We start from the raw sequence: 22111 nt of genomic DNA on the forward strand, positions 1-22111 counted from the left end.
TGTTGTAAGAACTACAAACAGCAATGTGAAAATTTTCAGGTATCATTTACTGAACCTTCAGAGTTATCCCTTGTAGTTTAATAGCAGGTTGTGTTGAGCATGACTAAGTGGAAACCGACCTTCCTGATACTGAACCTGTTCTTGGAGTTTGAAGTCCTCAGGGCTTCGGTTAATTCCTGTGCAGCTGGAGTCCCAAGAATCCTTTGGCATTGCTGCCAGGGTCATCTGCCCCACTCTGCCCGGCCGACTTGGTGCTGGAATCTTCTTACCTGCCTTGGTTACTGTTCATGGGACTCTGCTTCTCTCTATTCAGAGGAAGTGAAATACATCCTGGTTTTCGTGTTCCCAGGAGGGGAGGGCTTGCCTTCCTTTGCTTTCTCCAGAAATTATCAGATGGTTCCTTGTATACATCTCAAGGTATGGGGGAAAGAGCACAGGGCTAGAAGGCTTGCCAGAAGGTATTCTTTATTTTTGGTTTTGATTGTGTGTTTTGTCAGATAATTTAAGCTAAAACACTGCTTTCTCTCCAAAAAGTCTTGATGAAAATTAGCTGAAGAATTAGTAGCAAAAGCATTGGTGAGTCAGGAGACTTGGATTTTAGAGTTAGCTTCTTTAGGAAGTCAGCTTACATTCTTAGCACCTTGGTTTTTCATCTGTAGAAAGCTATAATCTATTTGGCCAACTCACGGTGAGAATCAGTGAGGTAATGTGTGTGAGTGTGTCATGAAAAGCACAGCTGTGAGGTGTCATCTGTGACAATGCCGAGATAGTGCTCACTTGCCTTTACTGGGCATTTTCAGTTATGAGGTTGTATCATTTAATTCCATTCACTGGGCATTTGCAGTTACATTGTTATTTAATTCCATTCAGTGGGCATTTTCAATTATCTTATATCATTTAACCCACATGCCAAGCTTGTGACCTTATGAAGTAGGCAGCCTTGTTAAGTTTTCTTTAAGTGAGCAAAGGTGGATAGAGAGGTTAAATGACCCCCGCAATTGGTGCTAGGCACTTGAAGTATGGAACATCATAGGCTGAGTAAGTGCTATGCTAAGTCACCTCAGTCGTGTCCGACTCTGTGTGACCCCATAGACGGCAGCCCACCAGGCTCCCCAGTCCCTGGGATTCTCCGGGCAAGAATACTGGAGTGGGTTGCCATTTCCTTCTCCAATGCATGAAAGAGAAAAGTGAAAGTGAAGTCGCTCAGTCGTGTCTGACTCTTAGCGACCCCATGGACTGCAGCCTACCAGGCTCCTCTGTCCATGGATTTTCCAGGCAAGAGTACTGGAGTGGGGTGCCATTGCCTTCTCCGAGGCTGAGTAAGTAAATGTATTGAAATATAGGGCTCAGACTTAGGTTTTCTGATGCTGAAATCCCTGTTCCACTAATTTAACAGATGGTAAAGCGCAAGAAGGAAACAGCGTTACACGAATGAGAGAGGCTTCTAGCAAGAAAACCAGAGGCACAGATCTGCGAATTGAATGTTAACAGAAAGAATGCATGTGTTGCCCGAAGTTACTGGGGCCCCAGTTGGACACACTGTGGTGGAGAAACAGCCAAGAGGTGAATTCACGTCTGCTTGACGTGCCTGAAGCTCTGCCTGCGTGTGGTCACCAGAATCTGGTGGCGATTCGGTCTGAAATTTCATTTCAGTCAGCCTCACTGAGCTGCACGGCCAGCCACATCGACCACAGAGTGCTCCACCTTCAGTGCAGGTTGCTGCTGGAGCAGCGGCTTCATGTTGCCTTTTCTGTAGTCTCTACAGTGTTTAGCAGACAGGAGACACCCAGTGAAAGCCTCTGACTTCTGGAGGGTCCCAGTGGCCACACACCTGCTGCCTTGGTGAGATCCTTCATGCTGTAGGCTTGGCCTACCATTGTGTTTATTAGCTGAGGTTGAGCTCAGTGAGCTCAGGAAGTGGTCCTGATGGAGTGAGGATGGGACAAGGCCAGCAGGGATTCTCGATACTGAAGAGTGTGCATCTGGGAGCTAGACGTACCATCAGGGTCCCAGGAGAGTGATGTCTTCCTGTTTCGGGGTTTTGGCCAAGTGACGGCGTGGCAGGAACATCGGGGGGTTTGACTGAGCCTCTCCCCACCTTCACCAGTTTCCACCTTTAGCCGAGACTCGTGGTGATGGTGGTTTAGTCGCCAAGTCATGTCCAACTCTTACGACCGCATGGACCCCCCAGGCTCCTCTGTCCCTGGGATTTCCCATGCAGGAATACTGGAGTGGGTTGCTGTTCCCTCCTCCAGGGGATCTTCCCAACCCAGGGATCAAACCCGCATCTCCTGAATTGGCAGGCGAATTCTTTACCACTGAGCCATGTGGGAAGCCCCTCATTGATACCTTTTCTTAATTCTTCACAATAAGTTGAAAGAATGTATTATTGGGGGTAAGGAAGTCTCAGAAAAGGAATATGGGCTGGCAGAGAAAATACCATTTCCTGGGAGGGGGGGGAACAAAGTATTTGTTCTCCTCACGATGAGGTATGTTCATAATTGACGACAACCACACACAGAAAAGGGTGAATGGACTGGACCAGAAATGGGTTGCAGGGCAGCAGATCCCTTGTAGATGGGCTTCATGTCTTTATATAGAAGGACATTCCTCTCCCTTTAATGGGGTTGTTACTGTCTTCCGGGTGTCCGCGTTTCAAGTGATTATGTTTTGGTTATCGTTTTGCTGTAAAACCCATCACGGAAATGGGAACACTTCAGTGGTGGGTACTTAGATTAATTTTCCGGATGCCGTGTAATCTTTTGCAAAAGCTCGTAGGTGATTTATGGGTTCATAAAGGATATAAAATAAACCAGACTCGTCTCTCCACTGTTTAAAACTTCAGACCATTCAAGGACTTTCCCCTAGGAATAAGATCTCAGCTCTGTCACACCCCGCAGAGGACGAGTGACCTGGCCCATGCCAACGTCCCGCATTGCCGTGATCACAGCAGCCCCCTGCGTCCACAGGGTCAGCTTGGCCTGTCCCTGCCTCCCCGTCCCAAGCCTAACGGCTCTCATCCTGTGGGTCCCTCATCCCAGAGAAATCTTCTCTGTCTCAAGTAGTGGCCAGTGCCCTTTTTCTGGTGCGTTTAGCATTATTTGCAGTTTATTATGTTCATATTTATATTTTCAATGCATATGCAGTCTTTTAAAAACTGTTAATTTGACTTCATTGGGTCTGAGTTGCATCATGAGGGGTCTCTCGTTGACGCACATGGACTCTCCAGTTGTGGCACTTGGGTTCAGGAATGAAGGCACGTGGGTTAGCGGTCCGACCAGGGATCAAACCGGTGTTGCCTGCATCACGCTGCGGATTCTTAACCCTTGGACCATCAAGGAAGTCCCCTGTTCACGTATGTTTTGACAAATAGTTATTTTAATACACGAAAAGCCCTTTCACTTCTCCTAACACTCTGTGAGGCAGGAAATATCAGCGTCCCTGTTTTACAGGTGAGGACACAGATGTAGAGCAACTTCTCAGGTCACACAGGTAGGAAGTGGCTGAGCCCTGGCCAACTCACAGGGTTAGTGACCCACTGGCCCCAGAGAGTCCGCTCTCCAGTCCCTACGGTGCTATCATGCTCATTTCCAGTGGGGTGTGACCCTCTCTCAAATACTGTAGCCATAGTCTCCCCACCATGTTACTCACACGTTTTACTGGGTGTCCTGGGCTGTGGATGTTGTCTGAGATGTAAATTTCAGATGTCTGTTTTGTTTGACTGTTATCTTCCGCCTTTCCTTGCTGAGGTCTTCTGTGCCTGCATAATGCCTGGTCCTTGGTCCTCATCTCCCTGCTGTGTCCCCTGTCATCCTTATCTCACACCTGGTTCCCACAGAAGCCTGCCCTCTGGCCCACCAGTGACTCCTGACTGCACCCCTTCCGGTCACACCATCCTCCCGTCACCTGCTAAACCGTAGCATCCCTGACCCTACTCCCCCAGCCCGCTCAGGGGCTCACCACTGCCCGCTGGTTGCCTGCTCCAGTGAGTGGAAACCGGTCTAGCCAGCCATGGGCTCCCTCCTGGGCCTCCACCCACATCGTGCTTCCCAGACTTTGCTGCTGCTCCCCGACGAGACTCCCAGTCCTGACCGGGCTGATTCGTCTCCCTCCCTGATTCTCATTCCTCCGCTGTGCCTTCCCTCAGGCTGTGGGTCCAACAGGACCGTACACGTAAGGATCAGGGTACTCACACTCAGGAAGTATTCAGACCGTGTGATCCAGGAGGCTGGGAGAGGTCTGCGAGGAGAGACCGCCCAAGGGAGAGGGATGGGAAGGAAACCTTTGAAGTGGCTTTTTAAAGCACACACACACACACAAACGTGTTCACGGGGTAAACACTTGAGCTGACAATGATCTCTCTTTTATCCCACACTACACATTTTACTGTTAAATTTTGCCTTTTGTTACCCTGTTCCATGTACTTCACGAACTAGGTTGTAACGTCTTAAAAGCAGGCGTGATCTCTTCTGTTCCTCTGTGACCTGTCTGCTGAACTCAATAGTTGTGAATAAAAGTTGGTTGGTGGCATTAATAAGATTGCAGCAGATGGCAGGTGCTTCATAGGGGACCTTTAAAGCACCTAATTTCTTATCTACCTGCTTTGAACCTAAATCACTTGGGAAGAATAAGCTTAAATATCTGCTCTTCCGCATGCTTGAATTCTGGACCTACTTCTCTGTGTCCTTTGGTATCTCTATGCTTCGATATTTTGCCTCTGGGCAAATACTTTGTGTAAGAGGCATATGTTAACATGTATCTTTGGGTGTTTAGAATTTTGAAAGAGTTGTCCTTCAGCTTACTGAAGCAATTAATTTAGGAATTGTGAGCCTAAATACCGACCTACAGAGTAGACTGCTTATCAGCATTTACTTAATCAAAATAAAAGACTTGCAACTCACATCTTTCCTGAATAGGGAGCTGGCTTGGGTGAACAGAGTAACTGAGTTTTCGTGCGTTCAGCAAGCCTTTTCCTGTCAGTGTGTCCCAGACTTTCATTTTCTCCACCTTTGAGCAAGTTCCCGATTCTTAACTCTGGAGGTGATCTTTTCTATCCTATAAGAAACATGAGGACTGTGCGTGTCATTCATTTTTCTCTCGAGTGCCTCTGAGTTTACTTGCTCCCTCCTTGTCTCTGAAAAAGAAGAAATTTACTATTTACGTGTCCTCCCTGCCTCTCAGAGCCTTCTTGGACTCTCCTCTTTCATGTTGAGACTGGATTAGGTTGCCATTTTCTCCTCCGGGGGATCTTCCCGACCCAGGAATTGAATCCGAGTCTCCTGAAACGTAGGCAGAGTCTTTACCATCTGAGCCACCAGGGAAGCCCCATTCATTGCTCTCTGCCCATCACATCAGATCATCCCCTGCCTTCAGCTTTCTGTTCTGCAGATTTTTGTGTCTGTAAGCTGCTACCAGGATAACTTTCCTGGAATAGCACATCGATGGCCAACTCATTGCTCGGCTCAGAGATTTCAGTGGGTTGTTCATTGACACAAAATCCAGCCCAAATCCCGTGAAAGACCTCTGTCCCACAGTGACGTGGCGTCAGTCCAGATCTCCATCCTCGCTCACTTCCTGGCCCCACACCGCTCATCTTGCTGATTTGGCCGCTGGTTCTTCAGTGCGTTCCGCTTCTGTCCTTCCCTTCTGTACTTGTATGTTCATTCTTCAGAGGCTCACCTCACCTTCTGTTTTCTCCACAAAGCCTTTCAAAATTTGTTGAAATTTCTACAGGATTTTTTTTTTTTTTTTCAGTAGCACTGTTTTGGCACTTAGCACATTTCTTCCTAATCCTTGACTTCCCTAAGTATCCCCTAAGAGGTGTTTCAGGGTAAAAGAAGGGCCAGTGAAATTTGAGAGATTTCAAGGATATAGGACTGCCCTCCCTACCACCTCCGCCCGTGCAGAAGGCACAGCAACCCATCAAAATCCCAAGAAGGAAAAGAAATCGCTTGATGTGGTTTATTCTGGTGTTTCCCAAACTTATTTATCGTAGAAAAAAAATTTTCCTCACAAAATATGAACATCCAGTGAAACACTTGGGGGAAAAACTCTGCCTTAAACTAGCTTTCTTGTTGGCATGTCTACTGTATAAATTGAAAGCTCTTTGAAGCCAACTGCTGGGCTCTGTTTATTTTTCCTGCCTTGGTACGTAGTCAATAAAGTTTATTGAATGAAGTCACATTGCAGGATCAAGAGCGTATGGTTTTTTTTGAGGCCTGACGTATGAATACTGTGAAACAAAGCTGCTCTGCTCTGCCTAGTACCAGCCCATACAGTTTTGCTCAGTCTTTAAGCCGTGTCCGGCTCTTTTCGACCCCATGGACTGCAGCACGTCAGGCATCCCTGTCCTTTGCCATCTCCCAGAGTTTGCTCAAATTCATATCCGTTGAGTCACTGATGCTATCTAACCATCTAATCCTCTGCTGCCCGCTTCTTTTGCCTTCAGTCTTTCCTAGCATCGGGGTCTTTTCAAATGAGTTGGTTCTTTGCATCAGGTGGCCAAAGTATTGGAGCTGCAGCTTCAGTCCTTTCAATGAATATTCAGGGTTGATTTCCTTTAGGATTGACTGGTTGGATCTCCTTGCTGTCTGAGGGACTCTCAAGAGTGTTCTCCAACACCACAGTTCAAAAGCATCAATTCTTTGGCACTCAGCCTTCTTTATGGTTCAACTCTCACATCAGTACATGACCACATACACAGTAGGTACTCAGTAAAGGCTGAAGAATGCTGAATAAATGCTGAGTGTATCTAAAGGGTGCACTTCAGGTATTTTTTCTCAGTTGAACTGACAGGATCCATTTTCCTAATAACTGTTTGTGAGTGCATGCGTGTGTGTGCGTATATTTTTAAATAATCTCAAACAGGAATTTTTCTAGGTTTTCCACCACCTTCAGCTCTTCTTCAGTGTTTGCTTTTATAGCTGTGCTGTAATTTAAGAAAACAGAATTAAAAATAAAAATCCAAGTTTTATTAAAAAGCATGATAGGTGGCAGTGATCGCTACAAAATAATGACATTTTAGAATAAAGATCCCTTTTGGACTTAAAATGCCATTTAACTCACCAGTGGAATTCACACAGTTTTCATGACTCCATTGCATATTTTAAGCTCCACAGCTTTGTAGAGTCTCTTACCTCAGGAGGCAAAAGAACAGAGCGATTCAGTCGTCGTAATTTTTGCTAAAACTAACAAACCAACAACCACCAGCTCTGCAACAAACGTGTTGCTGGCGTCATGCTGTGCTCATAGAGTAGCTTTTGTTCTGAGAGGTGATTTTACTGGGTACGTCTGGACAGGCCTGCTGTTATACGTACATGTAAACATTTATAAGCACAAAGAACATGGGCACGAATATTCACAGCCTCCCTTCTTTTAGTCCTGACTTGAGCTGCTTCCTGGAATTGGCACGGTTTGGCTCAGTGGACAGAACGGAATTTAACCCCTTTCTCTGTCTGTTCCCGAACCGCGTCTGTTGGCTTTCATCCCAGGCCAGAATTAGTTTCATCTTCAGCCTTGGGATCTGCATTTAATGGAGGAGTCACCATCTCATGGGTAACTGCCAGAATTCTAGAAGAATCTTTCGAATTCCTTTTAAATTCTTCTTTTCCCTTCTAGGCTCCAACCAGGAATGGAGACCCCATTGGATGTCTTGTCAAGGGCCGCATCGCTGGTACACGCTGATGACGAAAAACGTAAGTCAGGAATCCATTCTAAGTGCTTTGCTCCTCTCCCCCCTTGCCTCCTGCAACGTCGTAACATCAGGTGTTTCTCCACATGGTTTCGGGGCTGCACGCTGTGAGCCTGGCTTGTTTTCTTCAGAGATAAACAGCTTGGCGTCCTTATTTTTGTTTTCAAGAGCCAGAACATGTCAGTCTTGTAAATGATATCTTTGGATTCTAGGGCTTCAGCTGTTAACCTCAGGAAGTCCTTTCCTCCGAAAGATTCTCTTAAGCGGGATGTGGAGTAGAGATGCTCCTTCCGTGTGTCTCCAGAACTTTCGATAAATAGGTGTTTGTCAATAGACTGATTGACCAGCAGAGAACTAGAGACGTGAAGACTCATCCAGAATCATCTGTCATTGGAAGTGTGTGTATAATTGGAAATAGTCGTGCAAATCCCACCTGTACAGCTGAGAGAGGATACATACTGGGGTGGGGAATGCCCACATACTGGGGTGCGGTGGGAGAGGGGTGGAAGAGGGGAGAACACCGATGTTGGAGGGTTGCTTGCCACTGTGTTAAAGCGATTTTCCTGCTCCTCCTCAGGCACCTTTGTTTTTAAATGCTATTGTTCACTGTTGATATTTGCAGAAATGACCGTTTTCTGTGGAAGCCATGTCGAGGGTTCTTTTTTCTAAGCCCTGCAATGCTACTAACAAAAGATTTTTTGAGGTGGAACTTTCATACCTGGTAAGTTGTGGAAGGAGGAGCAACTCTCTGGGTTAGTTCTCGACAAGTTTGGCAGCTGGAGCACACGTTCCTTGAGACACGAGATCTGCTTTTTTGCTCGCTGGTAGGACTTTTGTTTGTCTAAGCCTCAGCTCTCTCGCTAGTCACAGGAAATGGCAAGAGCTGCTTCTGAAGTCTTTGTGAAGATGACCTGGGCTACTGTGTGTGCAGAGCTTGCCGTAGCCTCAACTCCTGGGGCCGCTGCCTTGCCCTGTCCTGCGCGCGCTGCGTGGGGCCCTCTGGTGGGACCTGATCTACTCCTTTATGTTATTACAGCGTCTGCAGCGTCGTCCCCTCCGCTGCCACTCACGCACGACCATCTTTAGATGAGTGATTGCATGAAACAGCCGTTGAAGTTTGTTTTTTTTCCCCAGCCTCTGACATAATGTACATCTGTAACTATCCCTTCCTAAGTAACTGAAGCTCAGGGATGTTAAGCCTCATTCCCAAGGACATTGAGCTCCGCACTGGCAGCTCAGGTTGTAGACTTTTTATCGAAACAACAGCAACAAAAACCCCTTTATGCTGCTAAGATTGCAGCAAGTGTTACTGACTTGAAGAGCTGGTTACAGATTTCTTTAAACATTACTATAGCCAATTTAGAAGCTTTTAAAAAAAAAAATAAGACAACGTTTTGAGTTTCTCTGTTTTGTGATGTTGAGTTCGGATCAGTAAAACAGCATCGTGTTTGTGCATATGAAAAGTAAGTGGTGCCCTTGGAGTGGCTTTTGTGTCCTGAGTGTAGAGAGGGTGAGTTCCTTCTCCTCCTCTACTACGTTCTTGGGTTCCCTCCCGGAGCCCAGCTTTAGGATCCGTCTGCTCAGCCTGGAGGCCTGAATAGCGAACAGTTGTGTGAGCAGTACTTGTGGATAAGGGGCATTTCTGGGTGGGCAAGGGCAGTCCTGCCTCCATGGAGCTTGCATCGCTCGCTAGTCGTGTCCGACTCTCTGCGACCCCCTGGACTGTAGCCCACCAGGCTCCTCTGTCCGTGGGATTCTCCAGGCAAGAACGCTAGAGTGGGTAGCCATTCCCTTCTTATGGAGCTTAGGAACCGATTTCTGCATTGACTCTGGCGGCTGTGAAATGTTCATCAGGGGAGACTGGGCGTGCTTGTGACGTAGACGCCACGCATCTGCGGTGTCTACAGCGTGGGAGAGCTGTTTTCACAGAAACCGAAGGACGCTGCCAAGGGAGAGAGGAGTTCTTACCTTCCTCCTGCGATGAACACGATATTAGTGCTTTAAGAGGACGGATAGATGCCTGTGTAGGTCAGAAGGATCACAGGGTAGACTTTGTTCTGGGCTCCAGTTGGTTTAACAGTGGGCCGGCGTGGTTCTGGGGTCCCCTCTGTAATGGTTTCTGTAATGGTTTCAGCATCTCTGGACCACTTCTGACATTTAAAGATAAGTGGGGGGAAAAAAAAGTTGAAAGATGTCTGTAATTGTTATTATTAACATGGGCAGCGTTTTTGAGAAACTGTTTTGCTATGGTGCTCTGCACTTCACCCACAAGAGAGCAGAGCCCAAGAACCAGAAATTCACTGTATTTTTTTGTTACCTAGCAGTGTAAGGACATGAAAATTCAGGCAGTTTATAGACAGAGCTGAGCATTAAGTTCACAGCCTTTCTGTAGATTTCTTCAGACCCATTTGAGCTTTTTCAGCCTGATTCAGCGCTCTCTGCCCTAGATTAATTCTGTTTTAGCTTCTGTTGTAAGTTGCTCTTATACTTTACATTCTCCTCAACTTTAAAAAAAGTCTTGTGTATGTAATCTGAGGTGGGTGTCTTATTACAAGCAGAAAAATGTTCTACTACTAGAGATCAGGTTTCCAGCTCATGTGGGTGACCTCTGGTTCTCTTTCCTTTTGCTGCTGGGGAGCCAGAGACTTGGGCATTTTTGAAGATGCTATTGTTTTAGCATTTGGAGGAGAACAGTATCTGTTAGGAGCTGAGTACTTAATACCTGATAGCCTTAAGGCTTCGTTATGTCTACCAGTGAAGAATCAAAGAAATACCTTAACCGTACACTGCAGAGATAAAGTCAATAGTGAAATGGTGGTTTTGTGGAAACACAATAGCTACTTATCTGGATGGCCTAGAAGGAATACGCTTACTTAAAATAATTATTCCACTGCTCATGAGACATTGATTGAATCAGCACCCTGAGTAATCCTGGAAGGTACTTAATGAAAATGCAACACGATGGCCAATTTTCCATGTGCTTGAAGAATCTCTCTTTGCAGAGATTATTAATACTGGTGCTGGGAGCACACACAATAGTGTGTGCTCGGTCGTGTCCAACTCTTTGCGACTCCATGGACTGCAGTTTTCCGAGGCAAGAAGACTGGAGTGGGTTGCCATTTCCTCCTCCAGAGGATCTTCTTGATGCAGGCATCAAACTCGCATCTCTTGCGCCTCCTGCATTGGCAGGAGGGTTCTTTACCGGTAGCACCACCTGGGACCTCAACCTTTTACCAAGCCTGTTTTTTAGGAGTCAAACTTTGAGGAGAGAATTTGAGGACAGGACGCATAGGCACCGATGTTAGTAACAGCACCTGGGTGTGTCTGTACCGGGACAGGGCACTTCACCATGATGTGTACAGAATGTTTTCCTTTTGGTAATTTTGTTTTTATGTGTCTTGATTATGAGTTCTTTTATCTGTTGACTTCCTCAGTTAGGCTGGAATAATTTTAAGGAGCGTGTAGCTTTCTTTTTGAGGATTCTGGTGGCGGGGACAGTACCTTTGTTTCATCTAACGAATACTTATATGATCTGAACAAGCCAAATGAGGTTAGCATGAGTGACTCACGGAGAGCGGTAGGGAAAAAAGGTGGCTTTCACAGTGTTGCTGTTGCATCTGCTCCTAGAAACTCAGTGACTCCTTGTGTGGTGAAGGTCACTGAACACTGACTGATGAAGCATAAATTACCGCTATCCTTCCAGGGAAAGCATTCCTGGGAGCACTGGCTTTTTGTTATCATGGGGACTGATGCCCCAGATGTGTGGACATTTGCATTGTATAGATTCTGTTTGGAAGAGGAAATGGCAACCCACTCCAGTATTCTTGCCCGGGGAATCCCATGGACCAAGGAGCCTGGCAGGCGATATCCATGGGGTCACAAAGAGTCAGACATGACTGAGTGACTAAACAACAAACAGGGTTCTGTTTGGGGCTTCCCCGGTGACGCAGCCATAAAGAATCTGCCTGCAACGCAGGAGACATGAGACTCTGGTTTGATCCTGGGTGGGGAAGATCCCCTGGAGGAGGAAATGGCTACCCACTCCAGTGTTCTTGCCTGGAGAATCCCATGGACAGAGGTGCCTGGAGGGCGAGAGTCAGACATGACCAAAGTGAGCACATGGATTCCAACTTGTCTGCACACCCTTCATGCCCCAGCGGTTAGTCAAAGGTTAAATCGTCAACCTATCGATTTAACGGTAAAGAGGAGTCGCGCTCGCACTCTGTCTTCTCCGATGGACTTCTGTCCTCCCGGGTGGCCAGCACTGCCTGCCGGTCAGGTCACCATGTGTGTAGATCCTGGTGCCATAGGCGGTGCCTTCCTGTGCCCAGAGCAGCTAGAGACGCCCTGCATCCTCTCTCTCTCTCCATTCCTCCCGTCTTCTTGTCTTTGCTGTCTGCACCTGACACCGTGGCTTTCCAACATTTTGGCCACGGCCCAGAAGAAGAAAAGCTTTCACCTTGTGACCCTCGGGCTCATACTGACATAACTGATAGAACAACTTCATGAAACAGTTCTTACCTTCACTCTTGCACAGTTATAGCTTGAGTTGTCTGTATTTCTTTGCATTTTACTTTGTCTGAGTAAAAATTGGGTCATGACTCATTATGTTGACTTGAGGATCTGCAAATGAACTGGGTGGGACCTGTAGGTGAAAAAACATGATTTGGTTTTTTATCTCCTTCCTTGGATAAACTTGCTTCTGGCTCCTCCGTTCATGTCCTGGGGAGCTTTGACTATCCGCTGGGGCATGAAGGCTGTGCAGAGGAGCTGGAATCCTTGTGCGGCTGGACGGGGTGATGTCATCACATTGTTCTCGGTCAAGAGCCCTGGAGGCCTTGGCACACCCACTCAGAGCGAACAGGACTGCCCCTTTAGAAGCAGTGCTGTCGTAGCCTAAGGCTGTCTTCTTCTGATTTTTAAAGGCAGTGCTCAAGAAGGCGGTCACTCCCCTTCGGTTAAGCCTGTTTAGGTCCCTCTTGTTTCCCCAAAGCAGGCTCCACTGAGACTGCCCAGTAGACCCTGATGGGGAGCCCGCCGATCAGATCCTTTGCAGCCTAAGGTGACGGCCTTGGTCACTGCACGTGTGCTGTGCGCCTTTGTGCTCTAGCGCCTGTAGAGACACCAGGTATCCAAGACCGGACTCCTGTGGCCATGATTTCCAGAGACCGGAGGGAAGGAGTGTTGGTAAGCATTCTGCAGTTGCCTCCCCAGCATGGGTCCCTCCCCCCAGGTGTGAGTTACTGAGTCACTGGTCCAGTAATACTCCTCGGGGACTTCTGGGTCTGCCTCTTTAACCAGGAGGGGCCGGATGCTTCTAGGCGTGAGATGAAGTAATTCTTGGGCTATCAGGATCCTTTAACCAGGTTCTCCAGTTGTTCATGGATGTGTACTCAGTTGCGTCTGACTCTTCTCAGCCCCCTGGACTGTAACCAGCCAGGTTCCTCTGCTTTGGGATTTCCCAGGCAAGAATACTGGCGTGGATTGCCACTTCCTCCTCCAGGGGATCTTCCCAACCCCGGGACGGAACCTGGGTCTCGAGCGTCTCCTTCACTGGCAGGCGGATTCTTTACCTGAAGCGCCACCTGGGAAGCCCCCCCCCCCCCCCCCCCCGTTGTTTATAGTTCTCATCCTATTTCCTTCTGTCTCTCTATATGTATGTATGTATGTATGTAGTGTTTGTATATGTGTACACACACACATATATGTGGGTTATTTTTACTGAAAATTTGACAGCAAATGGCAGATACCATGCCTCTTTACTCTTTACATAAGTACTTACGTATGTATTTCCTATGAACAAGAACATTCTCTTGCATAACCACAGTTTGGTTATCTTTATTACAACGTGACTTAAATATACATAAGCATAAAACTGGGCATAAAATCTTTACGCGTATAGTTCTTTTACAACTTCATAGCCAGAACTTGAACCTATAATTTAAACGTAGCCCATAAAAGTTCGCCACGATCCAGTAGATGACGATAAATCCAGCTCTGCTAGCGTGTGGCGCCCGGCACTGGTGAGCCGCGGTCAGTCCCTTTGACGTCACCCTGCCCGTCCTGCCGTGTATCCTTTGCCACAGCTCCCCTGCCACTTTATCTCTGCAACTCTCCCTGCATATGTTATGGTGGCATAAACCGGTTTGCTTTTAGTGCAGAGACCTCCATTTCATACTAGGCTTGTTTCTGTCCTTTTCTTATGAGACCCAGGGGGAAAAACGCAAACACAAAAGTCACCAAAATCGTGTGCCAGCACTATGGTTATATAAGCGGTGGGTGTCTCATTCAGGATATGCTTATGTCAGATTTTTTTTTTTTTTTTTTTTAAGTGTTCTCAGTGAAATACCAGTGCAAATGAAAACTCCTCCCGGACCCCCCAGCATTTGCCCGTGGACCTCAGTTTCAGGGTCACTGCATTATCATTCTCACAAGAGCCCTATTCAGGAGGTACTGTGCTCAGTCCCATTTTATAGACAAGGAAACAGAGGCGTACAGCACCTAAATAGCTTGCCTAAGGATGCTTAGCTGGTCCTGGCGCTGCTGAGGTTTGAATTCAGGAGCCTGACTCTGAAGTCTAACCTCTCGTTCCTCTATTCGGGTGTCCTCAGGTGGAAGGCATTGAAGACACAGCTGTGGATTAAAAATAAAACTGTGTATGCTCCCTCCACCAATAAGTCAGCAAGAAGGTTTTCATTTGGAAAAGGCTTCCCAGGCAGTGAACCAGCATTTCCCGAGTGTTAGTAGCTGTGATCAGCCATGCGTGGAGGATGGGTGACGACCCCAGAACTTCTCTGTACGCTGCGCTTTCTTTCCCTGTGAGTACCTCGGTCTGCTCAAGGGGCAAATCTCAGCTCTTGCTGACACGGGCTGCTTGCAAAGAAACAGGATGCCTCACTGCCGAAGTGCCAGGCAGAGACGAGGTGACCACTGTCCAGAGACACTGAGTAAGGGAATAGGCTGGACTTGAGAACCTAAGGTTTTGTGGGTGTGCGTGAGTTTCCAGACTTGTTCGAGGCGAAGGTTCTTCTCCATTCTGCTTCATATTCCAAGCATGGACCATTTGGTGCTTCTGATCAGCCTCTAACAAACATCTGTAGATAAGAAAGTAACCATGGGAGTAAAGGCTCATCTCTAAGGAATTAAGTTATTGAACACCAGCAAAAATGATTTCGCTCTAATTATCACCATTACTGCCAAAAACGTACCGAGTCAACGGAGTACCTCGATAATCCCTCTCGGTAATACTGTAGACTTTGCAAAACTTTTGCAGTAAGCTGAGTAGGAGGTGTCAGAGGGGAAAATGAAGCTTTAGGACTTTGGATGCCTAAATTAAGATTAAAAAAAAGAAAGCTTGAGGTACTTCTCCCCCCTACCTCAGTACCTTCATGTGCAATCACATGCTGCTGTGATCATCAGAATGTTGTTGTTTTGTTTTAATTGCTAAGGTGTGTCCCACTCTTTCGACCCCATGGACTGTAGCCCCCGACCCCCAGCACTTAATAACTGGGTGTCAGCTGTTGCTGGGTGGTGCATAGTCCTCCAGGGGATGAAACCACTGGTCCTGGAGAGCTGTCGTCTTTTCTGGGTTCATGTTCCCATGCCTTTTGATTCTCAAAATAAGGAGACTGAATTCACTGCCTTTTGTTTGTTAGAAAGCTTTCAATTGTATATTGGTGTACAGCCGATTAACAGTGTTGTGATACTTCCTGGTGCAGAGCAGAGCTGCTCAGCCGTACATGTGCATGTGTCCATTCTCCCCCAAGCTCCCCTCCCTTCCGGGGGCTACCACACAACACTGAGCACCGTTCTCTGTGCTGTACAGCAGGCCCTTGTTGGTTATCTGTTTAAACACAGCAGTGTGAACCTGTCGATTCTAAACTCCCTAACTGTCCCCCCCTGCCGGTAACCATAAGCGCCTTCTCTAAGTTTGTGAGTCTGTTTTGTTTTGTAAATAAGTTCATATCTATCATTTCTTTTTAGAGTCCCCATATAAGGGATTGGGTAGCCATTCCCTTCTCCAAGGGATGTTTCTGACCCAAGGATCGAATTTGGGTCTCCTGCATTGCAGGCAGGTTCTTTACCATCTGAGCCACAAGGGAAACCCTACATAAGGGATATCATACGACAATTCTCTTTCTCTGTCTGACTTAACTTCACTGAAGGTTGGAGTTACGAATGTTTTGTGCGTTCAGTTATTTGCCTTTCATGAATAGTGGCAGTGAAAACGTCATTCCTCAGTAGCCCATTTTATTATACTTTAAAAAGCTGCATGAAACAATAGGCAGGATATATTAGGAGTTTATTGAAGACACGCACTAGGTGTCGTCAGAAGCTTTCATCAAAGTGCTTCCTAGGGTGGGCACCTGGCATTTAATCAGAAGGGCTGCCCTCCAAAAACAAATTACAAGTGTCTCTGCTATTCTTGTGGTTTTATATCTGACCAAATTAGCATATGAAGTGTTAGCAATGGATCTCACTGGTGGAAATAATGGCCTGTTAACTAGCATAATGGTTGTTGGAAATAGATTCTTCCACTTAATAGCTCTTAAGACACTTGAGACTACTTTATTATGTTAACTTTAAATGAATATTTTTCAACCTTTAGAAATCCTTACTTTTTCTCAATACACATAAAAACTTTTTTGAGCTATTTTAATGTCATTTGCAATTAAATTGAAAATATCAGAGTCAGAAATCCTTGGCTGAAATAAACACTGACCTTTTTTCATTTGATACCTACCTCGTTCCTCCGTCGCCATCCTCTCTTCCCCTTCCTGTGCCTTGCGAAGCCTTGCCCCAGTCAGCATCTTGTCCAAACATCGGCAGCACTAGCAGCCCTTCTTTGTTGGGAGTCTTCCACACCATCACGTGAAGTGGCTGTCTTCTCCACACACCCCGATTCATCAGTGTCCTTCCTGTAAGGTGGGACACACAGACCTAAACAGTGGTGTGTGTGCGTGTGTGTGTGTGTGCGTGCGTGCGTGTGCGTGTGTGTGTGTGTGTGTGTGTGTGTGTGTGGTCTGGGTGCAGTGCTCCCAGGACCACCACCAGCTTCGCCTTAGTCAAGAGTTCTTGGGGGTGAAGGGACAGAAGAGCGCAGACGCCTGAAGCAGCCAAGTGTGGGAGGGGAGGGCCACGGGACCCCTGGAGAACAGAGCTCTTCCTCCCTTTCAGTGGGCAGCCCCTCACCCAGTTCCTGCCACGGCTGTGCCAGAGCTGGTTCCTGGGATGCGCCTGGTGGGCTTCCTCCCGTCCTCACTATCACAGTGGGAGCTTGAAATCAGCCCTGGTGGAAGTGCTGACACCAGACCATGGCTTTTCTGTTTTCTCTCCCTACAGAGCCAGTCCTTATCACTGGCTCCAGTTGACTACTTTTACATGTGAATGTGGAGCCCTGATTGTTGTAGACAAGTGAAGCCTGGATTTGTATGTGAAATTTCTAGGTATTTAAAATTCTGTATGAGGCCATCAGGAGTTCCCTTGCCAAGAGGGAACCAGTAAGTATGAAGCTAGTGTGTGCTTTCTGGTCTAGTCCCAGTAGTTCTATTAATACAACCAGATTTTTTTTTTTTTAAAGCAGCTTACATCATCTTCTCTTCCCTCCCATTTTGTAGTTGTGAATTCCTGTAGCAATTCTCTACGAACTCAAAAGGGAGATATTTAATATTAAAACAGCTCCTGGGATCTTTCATGATCTCGATGTGGAAATGAATTTTCATATTTGTATATTTTTCTTCCCTTCCAGACTTTTTATTTTTAAAAGAAAAATGGCTGCATCTTTTCTTCATCTTTTGTTTTCTTAAAGATTTATGTAGCATACTTACAAAATGCTTGTTGACTTGGCATTTTATGTGGATATAATTTGTAGAAGCAATACATATGGATTTACACTCTTAGAGAAATCGAATCCAGTTTGAAAAATCAAACTGTTACCTCCTCAGTGGCTTTTCGATCTATTGTAACTGCTTTTTTATTGGATCACGCTCTTGATTCCTTCTAAATGAAATGAGTAAATCTTCGCATTTGAAATCTGGGGAAGTTAGCATTTCTTTCTCTAGGACTGCTTTTCTCATCACATTTTTTACATACGTTTGTTTTTTTCCCCTGTGCAAAATACTGCTTAAATGTCCCTTCTTTTATGGAGCTTAACTTGTTTAACTAGGCTATAATCAGTTTTTATTAATGAACTAGACAAGGCATAAATCTGTTTTTTTTTTCTTCTTCCACCAATAAGTAGGAGTTGAGAACGATGATATTTTTTTTTTCAGTTCCCAGCAAAGTGTTAGCTTTAGGGTGCTCTGAATAAAATTAAATTACATAGGAATGTTTCATTTTGGAATTCAGGAGGATCAACTAGATTTTTGGAGTAAAATGGTAGCCTGAACACATGTATCAGGCTCCTCTCTCACCAAAAACTCTGTAAGATGATGACAAAATAGACATTAAGAAAAATCTCTACCACTGCTGGAAAACTAGCTGGAAAACAAACCTTCATAACTCCGAAAGTTATAAGGAATTCCTGGAAAACTGAAAACAGGTGGGAGTAGATTGACAAAAGGAAGCAAAAACAAAAATAAAAAATCATAAGACACAGGTGCAAAGGTGAATTAAAAGGAGAACTTAACAGTGACGAGCAACTGCCAGTGAGAAGAGCCCTGGAGCAAAATTCAGGAAATTAAAGTATTCCATTTGTAACAGTGACCCCCCAACACCCCTCCCCACTCCCCACCCCAGCCAAGAACTTAGACTGTGCTCTCGAGAAAGTCAACATCCTGTTTGCGAGGGTTCCCCAAGTGGGTTTAGGGACCTGAGCGAGGAGCAGAGCTTAAAATCACGGTGGGCACCCACAACACACAGGGTGCTGGGGAAGGAAGCCTGAGCCTTCTGTAGGCAGTGTCTGCTAAAATGCTTCACACCAGAGGCAAGACTTCCTTGGTTTCGGCAGGTTTGTTTTTGTCTCCCCACCTGCCTGCTGCTTGGTCCTCATTCCCATACCATGGAGGAAAGCCTATCATTTGATGCGTCCTATACTCTTGCCTAGAGCCCTGAGGTTGAGCCTCTCCGTGAACGACCTCATGCCAGAAAGGAAGCCTGCTTCACGTGCGCTTGTGGATCGGCCCAGTCTTTTATCTTAAGTATGAATGAATATCACGGAGAAGGCAATGGCACCCCACTCCAGTACTCTTGCCTGGAGAATCCCATGGATGGAGGAGCCTGGTGGGCTGCAGTCCATGGGGTTGCGAAGAGTCGGACACGACTGAGCGACTTCCCTTTCACTTTTCACTTTCATGCACTGGAGAAGGAAATGGCAACCCACTCCTGTGTTCTTGCCTGGAGAATCCCAGGGATGAGGGAGCCTAGTGGGCTGCCGTCTATGGGGTCGCACAGAGTCGGACACGACTGAAGCAACTTAGCAGCAGCGTGAATGAATATCAAGGGATCGTTGGACATTTGAGTAAAACAAATAGGATGAAAGAAAAGGCACGAGTCAGCACACTCGGGAATTTAGGAGGTGTGTAAATAGATAAGGGCTTCTTAGGTGGCACTATTGGCACAGAACCTGCCTGCCAATGGCAAGGAGATGGAAGAGACGCAGGTTTGATCCCTGAGACTCCGCTCTGGGTTGGGAAGAGCCGATGGAGCACAGCAGGGCAACCCACTCCAGTGTTCTTGCCTAGAGAATCCCATGCACAGAGGAGCCTGGCGGGCGACAGTCTGGGGTCACAAAGGGTCGGACACGACTGAAGCGACTTGGCATGCACGCACACATTAAATGTAGTCTGCTAGGAAAAAGATGATTTAGAACAACAAAGTTTATGGAAGGTAAAGCTATGATTATTGAATTTGAAAGATTAAAAAGATCAGCTAGGTAATCAAATAGATATGATTAAAGACGAAGTTAGGGATCTTGAAGACTGGCAACAAAATGTTGTACAATTAGGTAAAGATACTAGGATCTTACACATGTGCCAGATTGAAGTTCTGGTGGGGTGAAGCCAAAGCAATATTGAGAAGAGAATGCATTTATTAGGAAAATAGGAAATAAGTGAGTCAAACGGACAACCAGAACAATAACAGCAGAAAAACTGATATCTGCTCTTTATAACAAAACAAAACAAAACAAAAAAACAAAAAGGAACCAGCAAACAAACAATAAAACCCCAAACTTTTTTTTTTTTTTAATGTTGTTTAGTCACTAAGTCGTGTCTGACCCTGCAACCCCAAGGACTGCAGCACGCCGGGTTTCCCTGTCCTTCCGTATCTCCTGGAGTTCGCTCAAACTCACTATCTCATGCTTTGTCACCATGTTCTCCTCCTGCCCCTAGTCTTTCCCAGAATCAGGATCTTTTCCAGTGAGTCAGCTCTTTGCCTCAGGAGGCCAAAGTACTGGAGCTTCAGCATCAGTCCTTTCAGTGAATATTCAGGGTTGATTTCCTTTAGGATGGACTGGTTTGATTTCCTTGCAGTCCAAGGACTCTCGAGTCTTTTCCAGCACCACAGTTCATCAGTTCTTCTGTGCTCAGCCGTGTTTATGGTTCAGTGCTCACATCTGTGCATGACTACTGGAAAAACCACGGCTTTGACTAGACGGACCTTTGTTTGCAAAGTGATGTCTCAGCTTTTTAATACACTGTCTAGGTTTGTCATAGCTTTTCTTTCAAGGAGCAAGCGTCTTTTAATATTATAGCTGCAGTCACCATCTGCAGTGATTTGGGAGCCCCCCAAAATAAAATCTGCCACTGTTTCCATTGTTTCCCCATCTCTTTGCCATGAAGAGATGGGACCAGATGCTGTGATCATTGTTTTTTGAATGTTGAGTTTTAAGCCAGCTTTTTCACTCTGCCATTAGGGTATCATCTGTATATCTGAGGTTGTTGATATTTATCCTGGCAATCTTGATTCCAGCTTCTGATTCATCCAGCCTGGCATTTTGCATGATGTACTCTGCGTTTAAGTCAAATAAGCAGGGTGACAATATACAGCCTTGACGTACTCCTTTCTCAGTTTTGGACCAGTCCGTGTTCCATGTCCAGTTCTGTTGCTTCTTGACCTGTATATAGGTTTTTCAGGAGGCAGATAAGGTGGTCTGGTATTCCCATCTCCTTAAGAATTTCCCACAATTTGTTGTGGTCCACACAGTCAAAGGCTTTAGCATAACAAATGCTTTAGCATAACAAAGCAGAAGTAGATCTTTTTCTGGTATTCTCTTGCTTTTTCTATGATCCAACGGATGTTGGCAATTTGATCTCTGGTTTCTCTGCCTTTTCTAAATGCAGCTTGAACATCTAGAAAATCTCGGTTCATGTACTGTTGAAGACTAGCTTGAGGGATTTTGGGCATCAGCTTGCTAGCATGTGAAATGAATGCAGTTGTTCGGTAGTTTGAATATTCCTTGACATTGCCCTTTTTGGGATTGGAATGAAAACTGACCTTTTCCAGTCTTGTGGCCATTGTGAGTTTTCCAAATTTGCTGACATACTGAGTGCAGCACTTTCACAGCATCATCTTTTAGGATTTTAAATAGCTCAACTGCAGCTGCATCACCTCCACTAGCTTTGCTCAAAGTGATGCTTCCTAAGACCCACTTGACTTTATACCCCAGGATGTCTGGTGCTAGGTGAGTGACCACACCATCATGGTTATCTGGGTCATTAAGACCTTTTTTGTACAGTTCTTCTGTGTATTTTTGCAGCCTCCTCTCAATCTCATCTGCTTCTGTTAGCTTCTTGTCATTTCTGTTCAATGTTTCAGTTTCAAGGGAACAGCAAAGTGATTCAGTTGTATACTGAACATGTTTGTTACTAGAAAACTAGTCATCCTTTAAAAGAAACAGTCTTGTTGAGGTTTATGTATTTGAGAAACATTTAGAGAGGTCAAGCTAAGATCAGTGAACAATAAGAGTCAAAAACTATGAAGGTCTGTAAGCTCCTGGGCTCTGTGATAGAGAGCCCAAGTAAATAAATTTGATCTAGACGGTTCTAATATAATTTTTCCTCCAGTGAACGCAGTGCGGAGATTTTACAAGAGTTCATTCTTTCAAAAAATATTATCGAGGGCCAGGTTTGTATAGAAGGGTATGCTAGATTTGAATAGAATACATTGAAATGTACAAGACACAGTATTTGCTTAAAAGCTAGCAAGATTGATGTTAATAAACAGTTGTGTTTTCACTTGCTGCTATGGCAATCAGTGCAAGCTTAGCGGCTCGGAAAACCACCTGTTTATTTTATTCTATCGATTGACCTTAATTTCGTTTCTCTAAATCTTCCTGAATTAAGCAGTTTGACTGTAGTACTGTAGGTTCACTTTTCCTTGTTATTTTCTTTGAACTTTCAGAAGCGTTTCAGATACATCACAAGAAGCTACTTTACCTTCGTATGAAAAGATCGTTTAAAAAAATCTTTCTGTATTAAGTTT

The 22111-nt window shown here is 45.7% G+C and overlaps 1 protein-coding gene across 5 annotated transcripts in view; it reads left to right on the forward strand.

The window, feature by feature from the left end:
• Positions 1–22111, forward strand: part of VGLL4 (vestigial like family member 4) — a 156597-nt gene that overhangs the window by 5892 nt on the left and 128594 nt on the right. For 4 of the 5 annotated variants that reach the window (XM_027523164.1, XM_027523162.1, XM_027523168.1 and 1 more), the window contains exon 2: positions 7618–7694. In XM_027523164.1, coding sequence (XP_027378965.1) covers positions 7631–7694 — 64 coding nt within the window. In that variant the 5' untranslated portion in view covers positions 7618–7630. Of the gene's footprint in view, positions 1–1438; positions 1564–7617; positions 7695–22111 lie in introns of those variants that run through there. The other variant, XM_027523166.1, reaches the window with a different exon arrangement.

This window comes from Bos indicus x Bos taurus, chromosome 22 (assembly GCF_003369695.1).
Source record: "Bos indicus x Bos taurus breed Angus x Brahman F1 hybrid chromosome 22, Bos_hybrid_MaternalHap_v2.0, whole genome shotgun sequence".
NCBI lineage: Eukaryota > Metazoa > Chordata > Mammalia > Artiodactyla > Bovidae > Bos > Bos indicus x Bos taurus.